Genomic DNA, 19,238 nt, shown 5'->3' on the forward strand with positions numbered 1-19,238 from the left:
TCATTATATATTTTTTATATGTTTATATGTAAGCTTACATGATATAACCTTTATCAGATATATGATTTGCAGATATTTCCACCCAGCCTGTGGCTTCTCTTTCCATTCACCTCATAGCATCTTTCAAACTACAGAAGTTTTCATTTTAATGAAGTCTAATTTACCAATTTGTTCTTTTATGGATCATGTATCTTGTGTCATATTTAAGAAATCTTTGCTCAATCCAAAGTTACAAAGATTTTCTCCTGTACTTTCATCTACAAGTTTTATAGTGTTAGGTTTTACATTTAATTTTATGACCCATTTGGAGTTAATTTTTTAATATGGTACAAGATATGTGTTGGAGATGTATATATATATATATATATTTTTTTTTTTTTTTTGATGTGGATATCCAAATGCTAAAACACTATTTGTTGAAAATACTCTCCTTTATCCACTGAATTACCTCCATTTATTTAGGTCTTATTTAATTTCTCTCATCTTTTGTCAGAATTATCTCCAAGTATTTCATATTTTTATTCTACTAATGGTATGGATTGTTTAATGTTATTGTGAATGGTATGGAATTGGAAATTACAATTTCCAGTTATGTGTTGCTTGTATAAAGAAATGCAACCGATTTTTGTATATTGGTCTTATATTCCATAAGCTTCCTAAACTCACTTGTTAGTTCTGCTTGGTATTTTTTGTATATTCTATTGAATATTCTACATAGACGATAGGGTTGCCTGCTAATAAAGACAGTTTTACTTGTTCCTTCCCAGTCTTGATGACCTTTTTTTTTCTTGCCTTATTAGATTGTCTAGAACCTCCAGTGCAATGTTCAATAGTGAGAGGAAGCATCCTTTCCTTGTTCTGATGTTTAAGGAAAAAAAATCTAGTCTTTCACCATTAAATATGATACTGGCTGTAGGTTTTCCCAGATGACTTTTTTCAGGTTGAGGAAGTTCCCTTCTGTTCTTAGGTTGCTGAGAATTTTTATCAGGCATAGATATTAGATTTTGTCAGTCAATGCATTTTCTGTATTTATTGAGATATGTTTTTTTTTCCTTTTCTAGTTCATTAATATGGTGATTTATTATATTGATCAATTTTTAAACATTAAAGCAACCTTCTTGTATCCCTAGGACAAACCTCACTTGATCATGACATCTATATCTATATATTGATATGTATTTATATACCTGTAGAGAATATATATATTTATTAATATATTTTATGAATACTTGTTATATTCTTATTATCCTCTTACTATCTGTAGAATCTGTAGTGATGCCACTTCACTCGTTCATGATGTTGGTGATTTATGTCTTCTCCCTGTTTTTCTAGTCAGTCTGACTAGAAGTTTATCAATTTTATTGCTCTTCTCAAAGAACCAGTGTTTGGTTTCACTGGTTTTCTATGTTGAAATTTTCTATTTTGAAATCTATTCCTATTTTGATTTTTCTATTATGTTTTTGTTTTCTATTTCATTTATTTTTGTTCTAATCTTTACTTCCTTTCTTCTGGTTATGTTGAGTTTAACTTCTTGTGTGTGAGGGGGTGCTTTTTTGTTTGTTTCTTTTGTTTGGAATGGAGTCTATTGACTTGAGACCTTTCTTTTCTGATATAGGCATTTTAGTGCTATTAATTCCCTCCATGTACTGCTTTGATATCATCCCACAAATTTTATATGTTGTATTTTCATTTTCATTCAATTAAAAATATTTTTCAGTTTCTGTTTTGATTTCTTCTTTGGATGCTAGGTTATTTACAAGCATATTATTTATTTTCTAAATATTGGAGATTATTTATAGAGAATATTGATTTTTATTTTAATTCCATGATGGGCAGGGAACATATTTTTATATGACTGGAAATCTTTTAACTTTGTTGAAAGTTAGAATAAGATCCAGAATGGGTAGGGATGCCTGGGTGGCTCAGTTGCTTGAGCATCTGACTTGGGCTGGGGTCATGATCTCACAGTTTGTGAGTTTGAGCCCCATTTTGGGCTCTCTGTTGTCAGCACAGAGCCACATCAGATTTTCTGTCCCCTTCTCTCTGTGCTTCTCCCGTGTTCATGCTCGCTATCTCTTTCTCTCTTTCGAAAATAAATATTAAAAAAAATATTTAAGAACCAGAATGGATATATTTTGGCAAATGCTCCATATCTATTTGAAAAAAAAAAAGTTTATTCTGCTATTATTGGGTGGAGTGTTCTATAAATATCAATTAAGTCATGTTGCTCAATAGCATTGTTAAAGTCATCTGTAACCTTGGTTATTTTCTGTCTACTTCAATTAATTATTGAAGAAGGAGTATTGAAATCACTCATTATAATTGTGGTTTTGTCTATGTTTTCTTGCAGTAATACCCATTTGGGCTTCAAATTAGAAGCTCTGTTATTAAGTTCATATACATTTAGAAGTGTTATGTCTCCTTCTTGAATTGGCCCTTTAACATTATAATGTGATCCGTTTTATACCCAATAATATTCTTTGCTCTGAAATCTACTGTCTGGCATTCACATAGGCAATCTGGAATTCTTCTGACTAGTGTTTCTTGGTATGTCTTTTTACGTTTAACCCACTTGTGCTTCACATTTAAAATACACTTATTGGGGTGCCTGGGTGGCTCAGTTGGTTTAGCATCTGAATCTTGATTTTTGCTCAGGTCATGATCCCAGGATCATGAGATTGAGCCCCACATCGGGCTCTGTGCTGAGTGTGGAGCCTGCTTAAGATTCTCTCTCTCTCTCTCTCTCTCTCTCTCTCTTTCCCCCTGTGCCCCTCCCCTGGCTCATATGCTTTCTCTCTCTCTCTAAAAAAAAAAAAAAATAGATTCACTGTAAACCTCATATACTTGCATCTAGCATTTTATTTACTTTTTACTTTTTATTTTTTTGAGAGAGAGAATGCAGTATCTTAATCCAACTTGACACTGTGCCTTTCATTTGGGGGCATTTATACCATTTTCACTGAGTACAAGTACTAATGTGGTTAGATTTAAATCTGTCATTTTGCTTTTTGTTTTCCATTTGTTCCATCTTTTTCTTCCTCTTTTCATCTTTTTCTCCTTCCATTCTATTTTATCTCCTTTGTTGACTTATTAGCTATAATTTTGTTTAGCTGTTTTAGTGGCTACTTTAGGTTTTATAATATACATCTTTAGGGGCTCCTGGGTGGCTCAGTCGGTTAAGCGTCCGACTTCAGCTCAGGTCATGATCTCACAGTGTGTGGATTCGAGTTCTGCATTGGGCTCTGTGCTGACAGTTCAGAGCCTGGAACCTGCTTCGGATTCTGTGTGTCTCTCTCTCTCTCTCTGTCCCTCCCCCACTCATGCTCTGTCTCCCTCTGTCTCTCAAAAATCGAAAATAAATAAATGTTAAAAAAGAATTTTTTTTTAAGATTTACAATATACATGTTTAGCTTATCACAGTCTATCTTCAAGTGATGGACCACTTCATCTACACTATAAAAACCTTATCATAGTATACTTCTATTACTGCCCTCCCAGTATTTATGCTATTGCCTTATATTTTACTGAGGTATATGTTATAAGCTCCACAGTGCTTGTTATTTGTTTAGCTAGTCCATTATATTTCAAAGAGTTAAATAATTTAAAAAATCTTACATATTTGCCCATATTGTTACAATTTTTGGTTCTCATCATTTTTTTCTGTTGATTCATATTTTCGTCTGGTATGATCATTCTTCTGCCTGAATGACTTCCTTTACATTTCTTGTACTATAGGTCTACTGATGATTAATTCTTCAAGGTTTTGTATGTCTGAAAATACCTATTTTACATTTTGGGGGAAAGTATATTTTAACTGGCTATATAATTCTAGCTTGACAGATTTTTTTTTTCCCATTCAGTCTTTAAGGATGTCAGTCCACTGTCTTCAGACTTGCCCATTACTCACAAGAAATATGCTGTCATTCTTACCTTTATTTATATATAATGTGTCTTTTTTTCCTTTGGGTGCTTTTCAGATTTTCTCTTTATCACTGCTTTTGGGCAATTTGATTATTTATGCCTTATAGTTTTCTTCATGTTTCTTGTGCTTGGAGTTGGTGCAATCTCTTGATCTGTGGGTTAATAGTTCTCATTAAATTTGGAAACATTTCAGCCATTATTTCTTCAAATAATTTCCATACATGCTCCTCCCTCGCTTCTGTCCTTTGGAAACTCAAGTTACACATATTTGAGGTCATTTAAATTTGCCCTACAGCTCAATCACTAAACCTCTTTTAATTTATTTCTATTCTTTGTTTCTATCTGTATTTCATTTTGGATAGTTTCTATTGCTTTGTTTTCAAATTCACTTATCTTTTCTTCTGAAATGTCTAATCTGCTATTAATTACATCTGATGTATTTTTTTCCTCTCAGACATTGTAGTTTTCGTCTTTAGAAGTTTGATTTGGGACTTTGAAAATATCTTTCTTGTTTCTATTCATTTCTTTAAATACAATGAATATCATTATAATAACTATTTCAATGCTCTTGTCTGTTAATTTTAACATCTGTGGCAGGTTTAGACTGGTTTCAGTTGTTTGAAACCAGTTGTCTCATCATTGGTTGTATTATTTCAATTCCTTGTATGCCTGGTAATCTTTGATTGTATGCCAGGTATTTTATATTTTATCTTGTTGGAATCGAACGTTTTTGTATTCCAGTAAACGTTTCTGAATTTTGTTCTGGGTCACAGTTAAGTTATTTTGAAATAACTTTTGGGTCTTGCTTTTAATATTTATTAGGCAGAACCAGAGTAGCATTTAGTCTAGGACTAAATATTCTCCCCTACCGAGATAAGACCCATCTGAGGACTGTACCCGGTACCCTGTTAACTATGAGGTTGAATTGAAAATAAAGAGTTTAAACAATTTTTTCATGGATTTTTCCTGCAGAGGAGGAATTGGGAAATAGAGTTAAAACTGGAGGGTAAGTAGAGTGAAGATATTTTAGGAGAGAGAACTACTCTCCTAAAATTTTTATTTTATTTTAGAGAGGGAGAGAGAGAGAGCATGTGAGTGAGGGAAAGGGATAGAGGGGAGAGAGAGAGAGAATCTCAATCAGACTCTATGCCCAGCATGGAGCCTGACATGAGGCTTAATCCCACGACCCTGGGATCATGACCTGAGCCGAAGTCAAGAGTTGGATGCTCAACTGACTGAGCCACCCAGGCACCCCAGGGTATGGCATCTTTAATTCATCTATGAAAACAGGCAGGAAGGCAGGGTATATGGGAACAGATGTTGTTAGGAGCATAAGTGTGGTGGTGAGAGTATGTGGAAGTTCTCATCTGATACCTGCAATTTTGACAGTAAAGTAGGAAGCAAGGTGATCAGCTGAGAGTGAGGGTGAGAGAGGAAGTGTTAGCATTTTGAAAAGAGAAGGTAGTGCAAAATAGCAACCTGGGAGACTGGGGGAGTAAGTGGACAAGGGAAGTCTAAGTATAACTGTTAGACATCACCAAGAGTCCACTTGGGGTTCATGGTTATGAATCTAAAGCAAAGCCAGTCAGGATGCTTTTGTGCTTTCTCCAATCACACTCAGGTGCACAGGTGCAGTCTCAGAGCAGGCAGAGGGCTGGATTTAACAAACAGGAGGGAGTAAGAAAGGGAAAAGGGAGTAGAAGAATGAAGAATGGTTGAGATTAGAATACCTTCTGGAAGGGGTTAGCTGTGAAAGGGCTGGTCAGAGAGTAGGTCAGGATTGTAGTTATTCATAAAGACAAGGTCTTGAACAGTGTTGCTCAACAAATAGGCCATACACTGGAGCCAATATGTGAACTGCATGCTACTCATCTGCAATGAGGAAAGTTCAGAAACTGAAAGTAAACGTTTAGGAACACTACTGTGCTATCCAAGCATATGATCGGTGGACTTATATTTAGAATGTCTTGGCTTTTAAAATCTCATCTGTCTATTAATTTATATTGTATTTTATAAAAGGGTTGGTCTGCAACAGATTGGGTCTAAAAACCATAACAACAAAATCTGGTCCTTCCCCACAGCTAAAATACTGCTCTAGTGTACATGACCATCCTGTGAGTTATCTGAGAAGGGTGGAGGGCAAGGTCATTGGAAGAGAAGAACTGGAAGGCCCAGCTTCTTGAATATTGACGTCACCATTGTCAGTTTCCTTCCAAGATGGAAGGTCCCCTGATTGCATAGCTCCAGCGGGCACCCTTCTCATCGTATGCTACGTGAACACCGTAACTCCAGAATACAGTGTGAATGGTGTTCTCAAGAAGGTGGCCATTGTTCTCTCCATTTTACAGCTGAGAAAGCAAACTCCAAGTTCACATAGCCAGTCAAGGAAGGAACCAAAATTTGAACCTAGGTGTGCCTGTCACCCCAAAGCTGAACTCTGTCTATACACCACTCTTTTGTCACATGCTTACCGTTATGGGGATAGCATGGCCATAAGCCTCATGAGAACTAAGACAAATGCCTTTTGGGAATGTGTTGTGGTCCATGTGGCCAAGCCAAGCATTTCAGTTTCTTTTAGAATCACTCGTTACATCTGCTGTGGTAATCCACAGCCAATTGCTATCTAGGCCCCTGTCTCTCCAATTTGTCTTTGTCGAATCAAAGGCTGAAGCACCCCAGGAATCCAACATGCAGTACCCACCACAGGATTTCCTACATTTTCTGTTCATGTGCTTTAGTAACTACTTATGTTTTAGAAGCACTTTCTAAATAATGGTTTACGGAATGGTAAGATTATGAGTAATTTTCACAGTTTTCTCTTTTTCCTAAAATTTGTGCGATGGGTACATTATTTTTATGATTTGAAAAGGTCAAGAATAGATCTATCCTTTCAACTAGCTTCTTCATGTAGTAACTTTTTAGGACTCTTAGGTCTCTGATGAGGGCTCAATGGGCCCGGTTTCCCAGGGAGCTGGAGTTCCAGCTGCACTGGAGGCCTCAGCATTTCCATAAAAGTTGATATCGGTTGTGTCCCACTCTCCTCAGGTGCATGGAGTTTCTAAGGAATTAATCTAAAAACAAAGTAAGCCTTAATCTCTTAGGGCTTCCCTGGTTTTTCCATTCCTTGGCTCTCCAGTAGGCCCAAGTAAGTAGAACAGTAGAGTTAATTTAGAAAGCTTGTCCAAGTGTCATGGCATGACACGTTCTTCTGGAAAGCCCTCCCTGGAGCTCTATTATGTCTGTATGCTTACACAACACATAGGACACAGCATCAGAATTATAGGTTTATGTATCTGCATGTCCTGCTAGGCTGCCATCATGAAGATACAGCCTGTGGCACAGCGCAGGGCCTGCGACACAGTGGGTGCTCAGTAACAACGAGTTGATGAGTGAATGGGGAACTGATGCTCAGTCTGTATAGATATTTTCGTGGTGATGTGTTTAATCTTTTCTGCGTTAAGAAATTCACTACCACTTGTGTATATTAGCGTATAGCGGAAGAACTTTTGGACTTACCGACATAAGACTTAGTTTTTTTTATTCAAATATATGGCTTTTCACCCAGGGAAGATGGAGAAGAAATAAAGAACCCACCAGGAAAACCAAATATATCTGGACAGGGTTGAATGTGCTCACTCAGTTTGGTTTTAAATAGTAATCAAAGTAGAAGATAGGAGCACAATTTTCCTTTGAAAAATAGCACTGCAAATCACTTTCTATGTGGAAAGAGGAATCATTACAGTACTTTAATGTGGTAAAATGCTGATTATCCCCATTATTAATTAAAAGTAACTTAAAATCTTTGGTTGGCTTCATAAGCACAACTAGAATTTTTAAATATGTGCTATTAATTATTGTTGCTAATATGAGGTTTAAAACCTGATCCTCTTAGGGAGACTAAGTGGTAGGATGGGTGAATTTTAAAATGTGCCTAAAAACTAGAACTACCAAAAATGAAAGTTGGCTCTTCTTCCATCCTGCCAAATTGCTCATTCCCTCAATCAGAAAGGCAAAGGCAACTGACATGCCAGGCAAGATAGATACACACTAAGTTTCATATCATTTATTTTTATAAATTTGTATTCCAGTCAGACGGGGAATACTTTGATCTCAATATGTACCTCATTGATGTTAAGAGTCTGGACTCATTGTAATGACTACGGTAAAAATAAGATGTTTTTCCCTGGTTCATCTACAAAAAAAAAACTATAAAAACTAGCACAAGCTTAACTATTGTATCTAAATAGAGAATTCTTCCTCTTCTAGATTTGAAGACTAAGTAAAATACAGAACAGACAGTTACATCCTTAATTTTTTTATTATACCTTTTGAAATAATTTGTATATACCTTTTAAATAATTTCAAGTGCCACAAAAAATAATGTTAATAGCTCAAAATCAAAAGTTAAAAAAAAAAAACCCTAAGTATAATTTTTAAAATCTTTTTCTCCTCAAGCGTTTTACGATGGGATAATGAGACAGATGTCTCTCAACTGGAAGGACATTTTGACATTGTTATGTGTGCTGACTGGTAAGTACATAAAAATCATAAAACTCCTGTTAGAAAAAATAGCTTTGCTGGAGTAATTGGGCTGTGCTGCTTTGCTGACGGCTAAGCCAAGTCAACAAATGAAGCACAAAGCCACCTTAACCTCAACAAATTAATATTCATCTCCATGTGACAGTTATAAGGTAGTCTTCTATCACACAGTAACTTCTACCACATTATTTCCCAAAGATTGATTTTGAGAAGCATTTCCATTTTCTGGAATTGCCTCTGTTTCATGCTTGACGTATCAGTAAATGGACGACTTAGGCAAATTGCAAATAATTATGGCTCGGAGAGGAATAGTCTGGAGAAAAAGGAGTTTATCAACACAAACAGCTCAATTAGCTTACTTCTTAGGAGAGATCTGACTATTGAGATAAGGGAATATAGGTACATGTGTGTACACGCACGTATATGCTCCTACAAATAAACGTATTTGTGGAATATCTTCGGGGAAATATCTTTTCTTAAAATGTATGTTTGTTATCTAAATTTTCAATGTATTCAATTATGATGTTTAATTATACACAAAACAGGAATTATAAAATTACATTTTATTGTTATGCAAATAACATTAAAATCTCTGTCAGGTGCCTGCGTTTTAAAAATAATCTACATTAGATATTTTGTCTTCTCTTTTAGCTCAATCTACTTATTGTTAATGAGAGCCTGATCCCAAGTTGCAGGATAAATATGTATCAAACCTTAATAATTATTTCAAATAATCTTAGGTATTTTCTTCATGCACGTCGAATAAGAATTATTTCACCATACGGGAAACGTTGACAGTTCTAAAGTATTTTTTTCCCTGGTAAGAGTAAGATGTTATTTGTCATTTTATCATGGTTTTATGACACTTTAGATTTGAAAACACAAGTTCGGATTTTGAAGAAGTTCTATTGTATCAATCAATCCAATTACAAGATCCGGAACCTGGAGACAACTTTCCCCAGAGAGAAATGGGATGAAATTTTCAGGCCGTCATTATTATTATTATTATTATTATTATTATTATTATTATTATTCTAAATAAGATTTTCAATAGGTAACTCTTCTACGTAAGTCATTGGAATTAGATTTGCTTTCTTTTTTCTTCTGAAAAATACTTCTCAAGGGAAAAGAAGGAATTTGTTCTATTTCTAGTTTTCCATGGCCTTTTAGTGTCTTTGCACCCAATTTCAGAAAACCTTGTTCCAAAAGAGGGAGAAACAGATTTTGGACTAATCGTTGGTATGGTGCCTAATGTTATATCCCTCATCTGATCAAAACCAAGGCACTAAAACTTCACCATACGATTTGAGCAAGTAATTTAGTAACTGCCTCTCCTCACCAAATATGAGAAAGGATCCTCCAGGTTTCATTGCACAGGTGAAGATAATGCTGGCAGGATTAGATGAGATTAAGCATGAAAGATCAGAGAGCAGCAGGAAGAGGGAAGCAGGGAGGCATCTTCTTGGAGGTTTAGACAGGGTCGCAGGCGTGGGCTCTGATATGTGGAGAAAGTCAGGTCTGGCTGGGAGATTTAGAGTTAAATGTGTCCCTTACACAAATATCAGAACAGCCTGGCTTTGTCAGACCCTGTGCTATGGACACTCATACCATGTCATCCTATTTGTACCAGAGAGACAAGCAGCGGAAGTAAGATTTAAGCTCTTTTCTGATTAATGTTCTCAGGTTAAAAATAGCCACACAGCATGTTTGAGAAATATCTTTTTTTTCCCCTAGTGAACAACAGGGTCACGTACAACCGGTATACATAATGCATATTCAGTTAAGGCTTTCATTGCAAATACATAACATAGCACAATGTTAGATGTATACACACACACACAGACACACACACATCTAGGAGCTATGTGAGTATTTACGGATTCAAATGAACTAAATATACCAAGTTTTATTTTATAAATGGCTTTTCTATGCGTGAGTTGTTAAGTTTTTTTTTCCCCCTGGTGTCGTAAGTGCCAAAATGTCAGCCTGTTTATAATTTCCCATTTGTAAATGTGAAACATTAAGCTAGTCTCACTGCAATGCCGATATTATTTCCAAAAGAAATGCTTTGGTAATAGTCTCTCTTCATATTCACAGGGATGGGTAAGCTGCTTAGAAACTTAGAAAGCACAGTGATATTTTTAATATGCATGTTGTACACATAGCAGTGAAGCAAAGGCTCCGTGAGCTCTTTATGTCCTGACGGTTTGGTGTTGCTCTGTCAGTGATTGGCGTGGGTGATGCTTCTGGGGACGGGCAGGCAGACCATGCTGCATTTTTTTTTTCCACAATGTTACAGAGGAGGGGAAAAGAAAAAACAACTCTCTTTAGACACCACCTCCAAGATGAAACTTGAAATACTCAGTGGCAGAAATAGGTGCCACGCATAAACAGATCACACTGCCGCACACGGTCCTTTAGTTATTATCCGTGAGATCTGGATTAAGGCCATAGGAATATGAAGCAAGAGTTGGAGTTCAAATATTAGGTTCATGGATTAAATCCTTACTGAAGCATTTCCAGCAAGGGTGGCATTGTCTGATTCTCTGAATAGCTAACCAGTGGGACTGCTTGATCCCATTTACATGAAAACAAACCCCATTCACAAACCTATTCCAAACCCACGTTGCGGTTCAGGGAAAATGCACATGATTACAAGAGCGAGCGGGTGATATGTTTATGTTTTTAAATCATTCATATATTCATATATTTACATTCAAACATTCATAAACCTGTGGGCTGTGGGGGAAATGACTTCTTTCCCAGAAGAGACGGTCTCCTTCGCTCACGTCTAAATTTAGGAGCTCCCCAGATTCTAAAATAAAGAGGCAAGCTGCGAAAGCGAGCCAGTATTTCACCATTCAGCATTTTTGACAATGAAATATAGTTTCATGGTTCAACAGTTTCTAAATAACTTGTAAAATGTCAACTTTGAAATAAACAAGAGGAAAAAAATTGAGGTACACCTGCGAAAGGATGCTGTTGACAAACATCACAATATTAGAATATTTAACCACAGGTGTAGAAGAAAAACCTGCCTATTAAGTTCCTCGGTTGACTTGTTTAACATCGAATTTAATGTAAGAGTTCCTTTCTACCCGAATGCAGTCCAGCCTGGTCCTTGCTGAGTTTAGATTAGCACATGATTGTTAATTTTCAGCCTGCCTTTCCAGACTCCTGTTCAATCACAATAATCTCAGAGTCTGGAAGTAAGATTTTTTTTTTTCATCCAATGAACGCTTTCATTCAGTGTTCGATGGCTGTCCAGTTTATTGTAGCTCTGCAATAAATAAAAATGATTCTGTATGTTTGGATTCTCTAAAGGCTTGGAAAGGAAGTCTAAAATGCCACCCATAGCCTGATGCATCGCGCTAGGTCCGCAGGACAGTCAGCACTGTGCCTGCAAGCGCCGTCTGAGACTTTGTGGAGAAATGGAGGAAGGTTACACCACCCCACTGGCTCTCTTAGCATTTTTACACTATGTATGGTGGGTTGTTCCTATTTTCTATTATTCTAAATGATGAAAAAAGTTTGATTTTTAAGGTGTGTTTGTGGCAACAAAAAAAATTTTTTTTTTCTCAAAACAGGCTCTAGAATATCTTTGTTTTCTTCCAGATGCTGTGCTCGTGGATAGTTCTAAATCGCAGCCTTCCCACCTGAAAAACTCTTTAACCCAAATGCGGCCAGCCCTTTTACCTAAACTCAGCCATACCTAAAACTCAGTCCCAAAGAAGATAAACAAATTGTCAAAGATCTGGCACCCTAAGGGGTAGCCCCACAGGCAATCAGACCCCCATCAACCCTGGCTGCACAGCAATCAGTTGATAAATATTGATAGAGGCCATTCTTCTGAAAGTTAAATCTTTAACTTAGCACATGTCATCTTAAAGATTGCATAGAGACCTTCCTTTCTGTGGATACTGACCGAGAAATGTCTCCTTGTCCACTGCACTCATTAATTAATTTGTCTATGAGTGGAGGGTTGGGTGCTCTGTGCTCTGCCTAAAACTCTGATTCTAAGGGAGGCGGTGAAAATGGCCTAGCACCTTTCCTTTGTCCTGAAATCAGACCAGATCAATGGAACAAAGCAAGTGTTGATTCCACAAGTGCATTATATAGAGGGCTGTGTGTGTGTGTGTGTGTGTGTGTGTATTTTAATAGCCAAACTAGTGCAACTGTCCATGTATTTTGATCAGTAACAGAAGGGAGAGTTGAAATGGTATCTCCATTCCAATCAGTGACCCACTCAGCCTTTTTTAAATAGATCCACTTAAGCTGCTGTTGTTCTCAGAGCCCATTAGGACTTATTTAAGGGGTGAATTTTCAGGAGATTATACATCACTCCCACTAAAGCACATTGAAATTGCTCATATGACGTATCCTACAAAGCATTATACATTCTGCCTCAGAGCTAAGTAGAAAGGTGAGCTGCTTGGAATCAAGACTTATTAGAGAACTGTAAGAATTACTTTTGGGAAATTTGACTTGGAAGGATGGAGTAGACAACACTGCCATTCAAATACCTGTGTGGAATGGGTGCTTGGGTGTTAAGGTGCATTTTCCAGTAGGCTGCAATATTAATATCTTTGTCATATCACCAACGTTGAGTGGAAACAGGGCTTTATAAGGTTATGTTTTAAGCTCAGTTTTTAAGGTGCTGATTATTTCTGACAGTCTTACCAGCTCATAGGATGCACAGGTACAAACTGAAGAGCAGTCTTTTGCTTAATGTTGCATATCATAACCAGCCAGCTCTCCTACGGGCCTGAGTAACTGACAGAGATATTGTCCCACAATGATAGTCATTTTAAAAAATAAAACCAGGGTGCTTAATTATTAAAATTTAAGATATTATTGGGGCGCTTGTGTGGCTCCATCTGTTGAACATCTGACTTTGGCTCAGGTCATGACCTCCCAGTTCGTGAGTTCAAGCCCCACTTCAGGCTCTGTGTTGACAGCTCAGAGTCTGGAGCCTGCTTCGGATTCTGTGTCTCCCTTTGTCTCTGCCCTTCCCCTGATATCTCTCTCTCTCTCTCTCTCTCTCTCTCTCTCTCTCTCTCTCTAAAAATAAATAAATAAATAAATAAATAAATAAATAAATAAAATTAAAACAAAATTAAGATATTATTACCTCACTAAAGAATAGGGTATACAGTCCTGAAGAGAAAACTTTAAAAAAGACCAAGATAGAATTTGATTCCTTTCTTTTTTTTTTTTTAATTTTTTTTAACGTTTATTCATTTTTGAGAGACAGAGAAAGACACAGCATGAGCGGGGAAGGGGCAGAGAGAGAGGGAGACACAGAATCCGAAGCAGGCTCCAGGCTCCGAGCTGTCAGTATAGAGCCTGACGCAGGCTCGAACCCACAAACTGCAAGATCACTACCTGAGCCGAAGTCGGATGCTCAACCAACTGAGCCACCCAGGTGCCCCAAACTTGATTCCTTTCTTATCAACCCTTAATGATTATTAATCACTGACTAATATGACTTATGGGCAAGTTTTTGTAGCATTTGAATTAGACACACTCTAAGCTCTAAGATTTAGTGGGGTTTTTTTGTGGTTTTTTTGGTTTGTTTTTTTTAATGGAATGATAGGAACATTTTCCCCTGGCTCACCCTCAGGTTGTCCTGATTGATGGATGGAGCGGGATAAGGTTCCCACTCTAGATATGATTTTAGCTCATCTTTAAAGGATTCTTTCTCCGATGCTCAAAGCATCCTTTTATAGAAGAACCTTCTACTGTACACGTCATGGTGAAACCCAAGCACTGACTTCCTGGCAATTTTTCATACACTGCTCTCCCCCACTCCTTTCTCAAATGAGAGACTTGGAAGAGAACCAACCTAATTGGTGGAACTTTCTACCCAAGTGTTGGTTCTTCCTTGACAATTCCTTAACAATACCCATAAAGAAGTGCGGACAGCCTGTTTGAGGGTCATTGAAACCAACACCGTACGTAAGTTGCTCGATTTCAAGAACTGTGTTTCTCTACCAGTCAGGCAGTAAGCAGATACTTACAGAGAGTACCTTCTGGGTGCGTATGTTGGTTGTGCTAGAACTTGTAGTGTGTAAATGAAGAGAGACCAGGAGCTCCTTGAGGATGGGAACTTTGTTTTATTCACAGCATGTCTCCAATGCCTAAAACAGCTCCTAGTATGTAGTAGATGATCAACAAATATTTGTCACCTAATATTTATTATTCATTTGATGCCCACCACAGCCACGTAGGTGGGCGTTTATGGACCAGGAAACCGAGGCCTCGTGTGAAGCAACGTAGCCACACATAGTAGAAAGTTCAGAGCCAGAAGTCTATTAAACCCTGCACTGGGCTCCCCACTTGCCTGCAGTTTGACTCGGCACAGCAGCCCTCCTACTGAGAGGTGGTAGTCACGCTGAGTTCAGAGGAGGATGATGAGGCAGGGCCCTCGAATCTGTGGTGTTTACTTATGCTATGTGAGGACCAGGGAGGCCAAATCAGAGGGACCCTCACCAAACTGCAGCATTAGAAACGGGAGGACGAGGCTCCACTTAGGCCCCTTATGAGGTGGCTGATTCACAAGGCTGCTCAGTGCTTTAGTCCACAAGTCCCAGATAAGACAAATCTGCCCCAGGTTTCCAAGAGCAGGCCTGGTAAAGAAGGCTTAGCCTGACCCAACCAAAGGGGTGACAGAGCAACAAATGGAAATTCTCAAAAGAGGGGGCGTCTGGGCGGCTCAGTCAGTTAAGTTCAGGTCATGATCTCATGGTTCATGAGTTTCAGCCCCACATCAGGCTCTGTGCTGACAGTGAAAAGCCTGGAGCCTGCTTCAGATTCTATGTCTCCCTCTCTCTCTGCCCCTCCCCTGCTCATGCTCTCTCTCTCTCTCTCTCTCTCTCTCTCTCTCTCTCTCAAAAATAAATAACCATTAAAAAAAAAAAGAAATTCTCAAAAGAGAAGAAAAATGAAAAATCACAGTGAACTCGAAAAAAATCAACATGGAGGTCAAAGGAGAAAAACCCTGTGTGATACCTTGCCTAAACCTGGTCTTTGTTTCTGGAACTGTTTACTCCTAGGTCAGTGGTTGAGTCTGACCTCAGTGCTGCTGTTAGTCACTAAAACCCATCACCACCTGAGATCTGTTCTGTGGTTTGGGCATCAGAGGGCTGGTGTTTGTTTCTGGAGGGTGGCCTCATAGTGCCCTCCGTTGGCTGATGGCCCAGGTCTATATAAACTAGGCTCTCATGACAGGAAGTGTTACATCTCAACCAGATGATCCCCCCAAATGGCAGCTTAGAAATTGTCCCTTTGTCACTCACACATGACCCAGTCATGTGTGAATCCTGGCCAGTTGCATGTTGATGACTTGGCTTCGGGTGGATAACACCAACCACAATATCTTTTTTTGTTCCAGTGAGACACTTGAATGGAAGGAAACAATTTCTCCTTTTTTAGTGTTGAGTAAACATGTGTAATTAGTCTTGTACTTATCTCCATTAGTATCATTAGACTTGGAACCCAGTTTAATCTGGATTCTGCTCTCTTCTCAATGTCAGCCTGTTTCTGGACCAGTACAGAGCCAGCCTTGTTGATGCAATAAAGAGATTACTCCAGCCCAGAGTAAGTATGTTTCTATTTTCTCCTGAACACTGGCTTCAGAATAATTAGTCTGTGCACAAAGATGGAGAGAGTAATGGAATGGCAGGATTAATGTCATGTAATACTTTAATACTTATTATGTCCAACTTCAATTGGGTCTTCTGATCTATCAGATTCTTTCCTAATCAGGAAACTTCTTACCCTTGGCCTTCTGATAAGGAACACAGTGGGTAGTAAAATAAATGAAACCGCTTCAAAGATAGTGTGAGATTATTTTTATCAAAGAATTTCTTGAGTCTTTTCCTTTGATAACAATATCTTCATATTAAAGTAGAAGTATGATATTGAAAGTTTTGTGTTGACTTCTGTCATTTTAAATGCCTTCAATGGTAACCTTTGTCATTGGGTATTTATTTATTGCAGAAGAATATTTTTTCTTTTTATTTCTGTTTATATCAAAAAAATAGGACTTCAGATGAATCTGTATATTAAAAGTTCTTTGCTTTAAAAGGAAGCCATTATTTACATATTATAAACATTAGGTCACAATGAAGCCAAGCATGGCATAAAATATTGTGCACATTTTTACATTTATATATCCATTTATGCCTGTGAGTAAATTACAGAGTTTGTAGCCATTCTTATTTTGTTGGGCTGTTCCACTAAGCTAGGAGGTCCTACAGCCTAACCGGAGAGTTAATATACATCTATTTAAAGTAAGAAAACAAGTTTAAAGCTCATGCATTAAAAAAAAAAAATCTTATAAGTATGTAAGACTCTTGCTGTGCCCTAGGAATTTAAAATAGGTTAACAATGTTAATGCAGTTCTAAGACAGGTACTCATATTTGTCTGAGAAAGGACTGCAGCGTGTGTGTGTGTGTGTGTGTGTGCGCGCGTGTGTGTGTGTAAAAGTATTTTCTAAAGTTTTGTTTCAAAAGTCTTTTTAAGAAGGTTTGCTCTAGTTCTCTGACCTCGATGAGACTTATGGACTAATACCTTTCAATCTTTCTTTTATATCTTATTCACATTGAAGGTTCCCAGAGCAATTTGATAATCGTCCTTTGCCTTATGCTGTTGCTTTTTATTTTGTTATCTCTGTGTAGCTCAGAAACTTTAAATAGGCCTCTCAGAGGAGTAACCACAGCTTGGTAAGTGGTAATCAATTAAATTAAATTGGCCTTCTCAATTCCCCCTGTGAGGTGGGTAGTAGGTCTTGAGGCAAGGAAGGGGCATGCTCCAAGCTATTGATGGCTGCTGCCATGGTTGAGTGAGCAGCCCAAGTTGAGGGTAGAAGAAGGAATTGGGAGCCTCCTCATCCCCCCCACCCCCACCATTAGCCTTGGGTGATTCTTGTGAGCACTTGCAAGGTCAGGATTTTCAGAGAGGGCATGGAGATTCTTGGATGTAAAGGCCTCTGTGAAAATGTATCATACATAAATACAATGCTTTCAAGGACTCCTGGATCTCACACTGCACAGACAGGACTTCACCAACACCCTTCAAAGCCTATTTGTGGCAAATGCTCCATTTGTCAGAGATTTGCATGATTTACCTAGGATCTATTGTAAATCTTTCAAATGATTTCCAATGGAAAACCGTCCAGGCTGTGGATAGTCCTAAACGCGGATTGGGCTGGAATCTCTAGCAGCTTCTTCTACACCCTCCAGTAAACCCTGAACCTTGCCTGAAGTGTGGCTCCACGGAGCAGCCCTCCTAGTGACAGCCGATACTCACCGTTAGCTCGAGAAGGACGAGGCAGGATCCTGGAGTAGGTGGTACTTGCCCATTCTACGTGAGGAGCAGGAAGGCCAAATCAGAGAGGCCTGCCCTGAACCGCAGCATTCGAGATGGGAGTAGGGAGCCTTGCTTAGGCCCCTCATGGGATGGTTGATGCCCAAGGCTGCTGGGTGTTCTCGCCCAAGGTGTCAGAGACCCACCATGAGAGGGGAAATCCAAGTTGTGCGTGGCACACGGATATGCCCAAATTACCACCCAGGAATCTCCTCCCCATTGGAAGCAAGGCACTTGCACTTCCTGGGCCTCCACCAGGTGGGTGGTAGAAGGATCACATAGACTTGGCAGTGGCCACCAGGAGCACCAGTGGGCTGGTTACCCGGAGCGGGGGGGTAACCAGAGCAAAAACTGACCCCTTCCCCTCTTAGGTCTCAGGACTGGCTGTTCTGCTGCCATAGGCTCTCCTCCTGCGGAAATCACTATCTAAGACTAAGAGAACATGAGAGGTTTATTCCATTACAATTAGAGCTGCTTTTAACGTTCTCTTGAGCCCAGACAACTTCTCCATGGTTTTGTGGCCCTGGTGTTAAAAAGGTGTCACAAGAGGCCCACAAAGAAATAACTTGGGGGGCTCCATTAGTGGATCCCAACTTCTGGGTTCAAGGCTCAGCAAATTCAGTGGGAGATAAAAGCCAAGTTCTCAGGGTGCTCTGTGAAAACTATTTCAGCCAAATGCTTCCAAATGCCCAGGAGGGCCCCAGTTTCTGCTGGGAAAGCAGGTAAAGCTAGAGGGTGAAGTCACAAATATCTGCATACAAAACCCAAGTCTGCTCTTACTATCAAGGCTCTCAGAGCCCAGAGTTTCATCACCTCCGGGTGAGGGAGGAGTAAATCTTACCTCCTCCTGATGTAAAGTATTTGCATATGTAAATGCCCAGCCCAGTGCCTGGTGCATGGGATGTGCTCCAGGATGAAAACTGGCTGTTTATTATTGCTCTATTAGCTTGTCAGGATTAATACCCATGAGACACTTGTCCAAAGGGACACTTGACTTGGCCGATGGAGGGTGGTGTGGGACGTGAATCTAGGCCCAAGTTCACACTAGCAGGCTCTGGAACTCAATCTCTCTCACCAAGTCCTTCTTCTGGAGGGAAGGTATGCTTGTTCTCTTGAGTCTGAAAGTTTAAGGTTCAGATGGGCCACTTACTGGGTTCATCTCATGAAGCCTCAGTTTCCCCCATGTGTAAAATGGGGAGGGAACAAGCCAACGCATCAGAAAGCTTTAGCACACACACACCACTGGCTCTGAATATATTTTAGCTCCTAAGGAAGAACCAGAGAGACTTTCTGACTGTGGTGAGGACAGAATATTTCCTTGCAGATATGCCGGTGGGAGGGGAATACACCATTCTCTTGACCCAAACTTTGGTGATTTCTGCACATACCTGGACATACAGCGTCTCCC

General features: G+C 38.9%; 1 protein-coding gene across 3 annotated transcripts in view; it reads left to right on the top strand.

Moving 5' to 3' along the window:
* The window catches only part of CAMKMT (calmodulin-lysine N-methyltransferase), a 404,726-nt gene that overhangs the window by 371,066 nt on the left and 14,422 nt on the right, over positions 1-19,238 (top strand). For all 3 annotated transcript variants that reach the window (XM_042932169.1, XM_042932168.1, XM_042932170.1), the window contains 2 exons: positions 8,377-8,451; positions 15,996-16,059. In XM_042932169.1, the coding sequence (XP_042788103.1) occupies positions 8,377-8,451; positions 15,996-16,059 (139 nt within the window). The remainder of the gene's footprint in view (positions 1-8,376; positions 8,452-15,995; positions 16,060-19,238) is intronic.

Source organism: Panthera leo, chromosome A3, assembly GCF_018350215.1.
Source record: "Panthera leo isolate Ple1 chromosome A3, P.leo_Ple1_pat1.1, whole genome shotgun sequence".
NCBI classification, from domain to species: Eukaryota; Metazoa; Chordata; class Mammalia; order Carnivora; family Felidae; genus Panthera; species Panthera leo.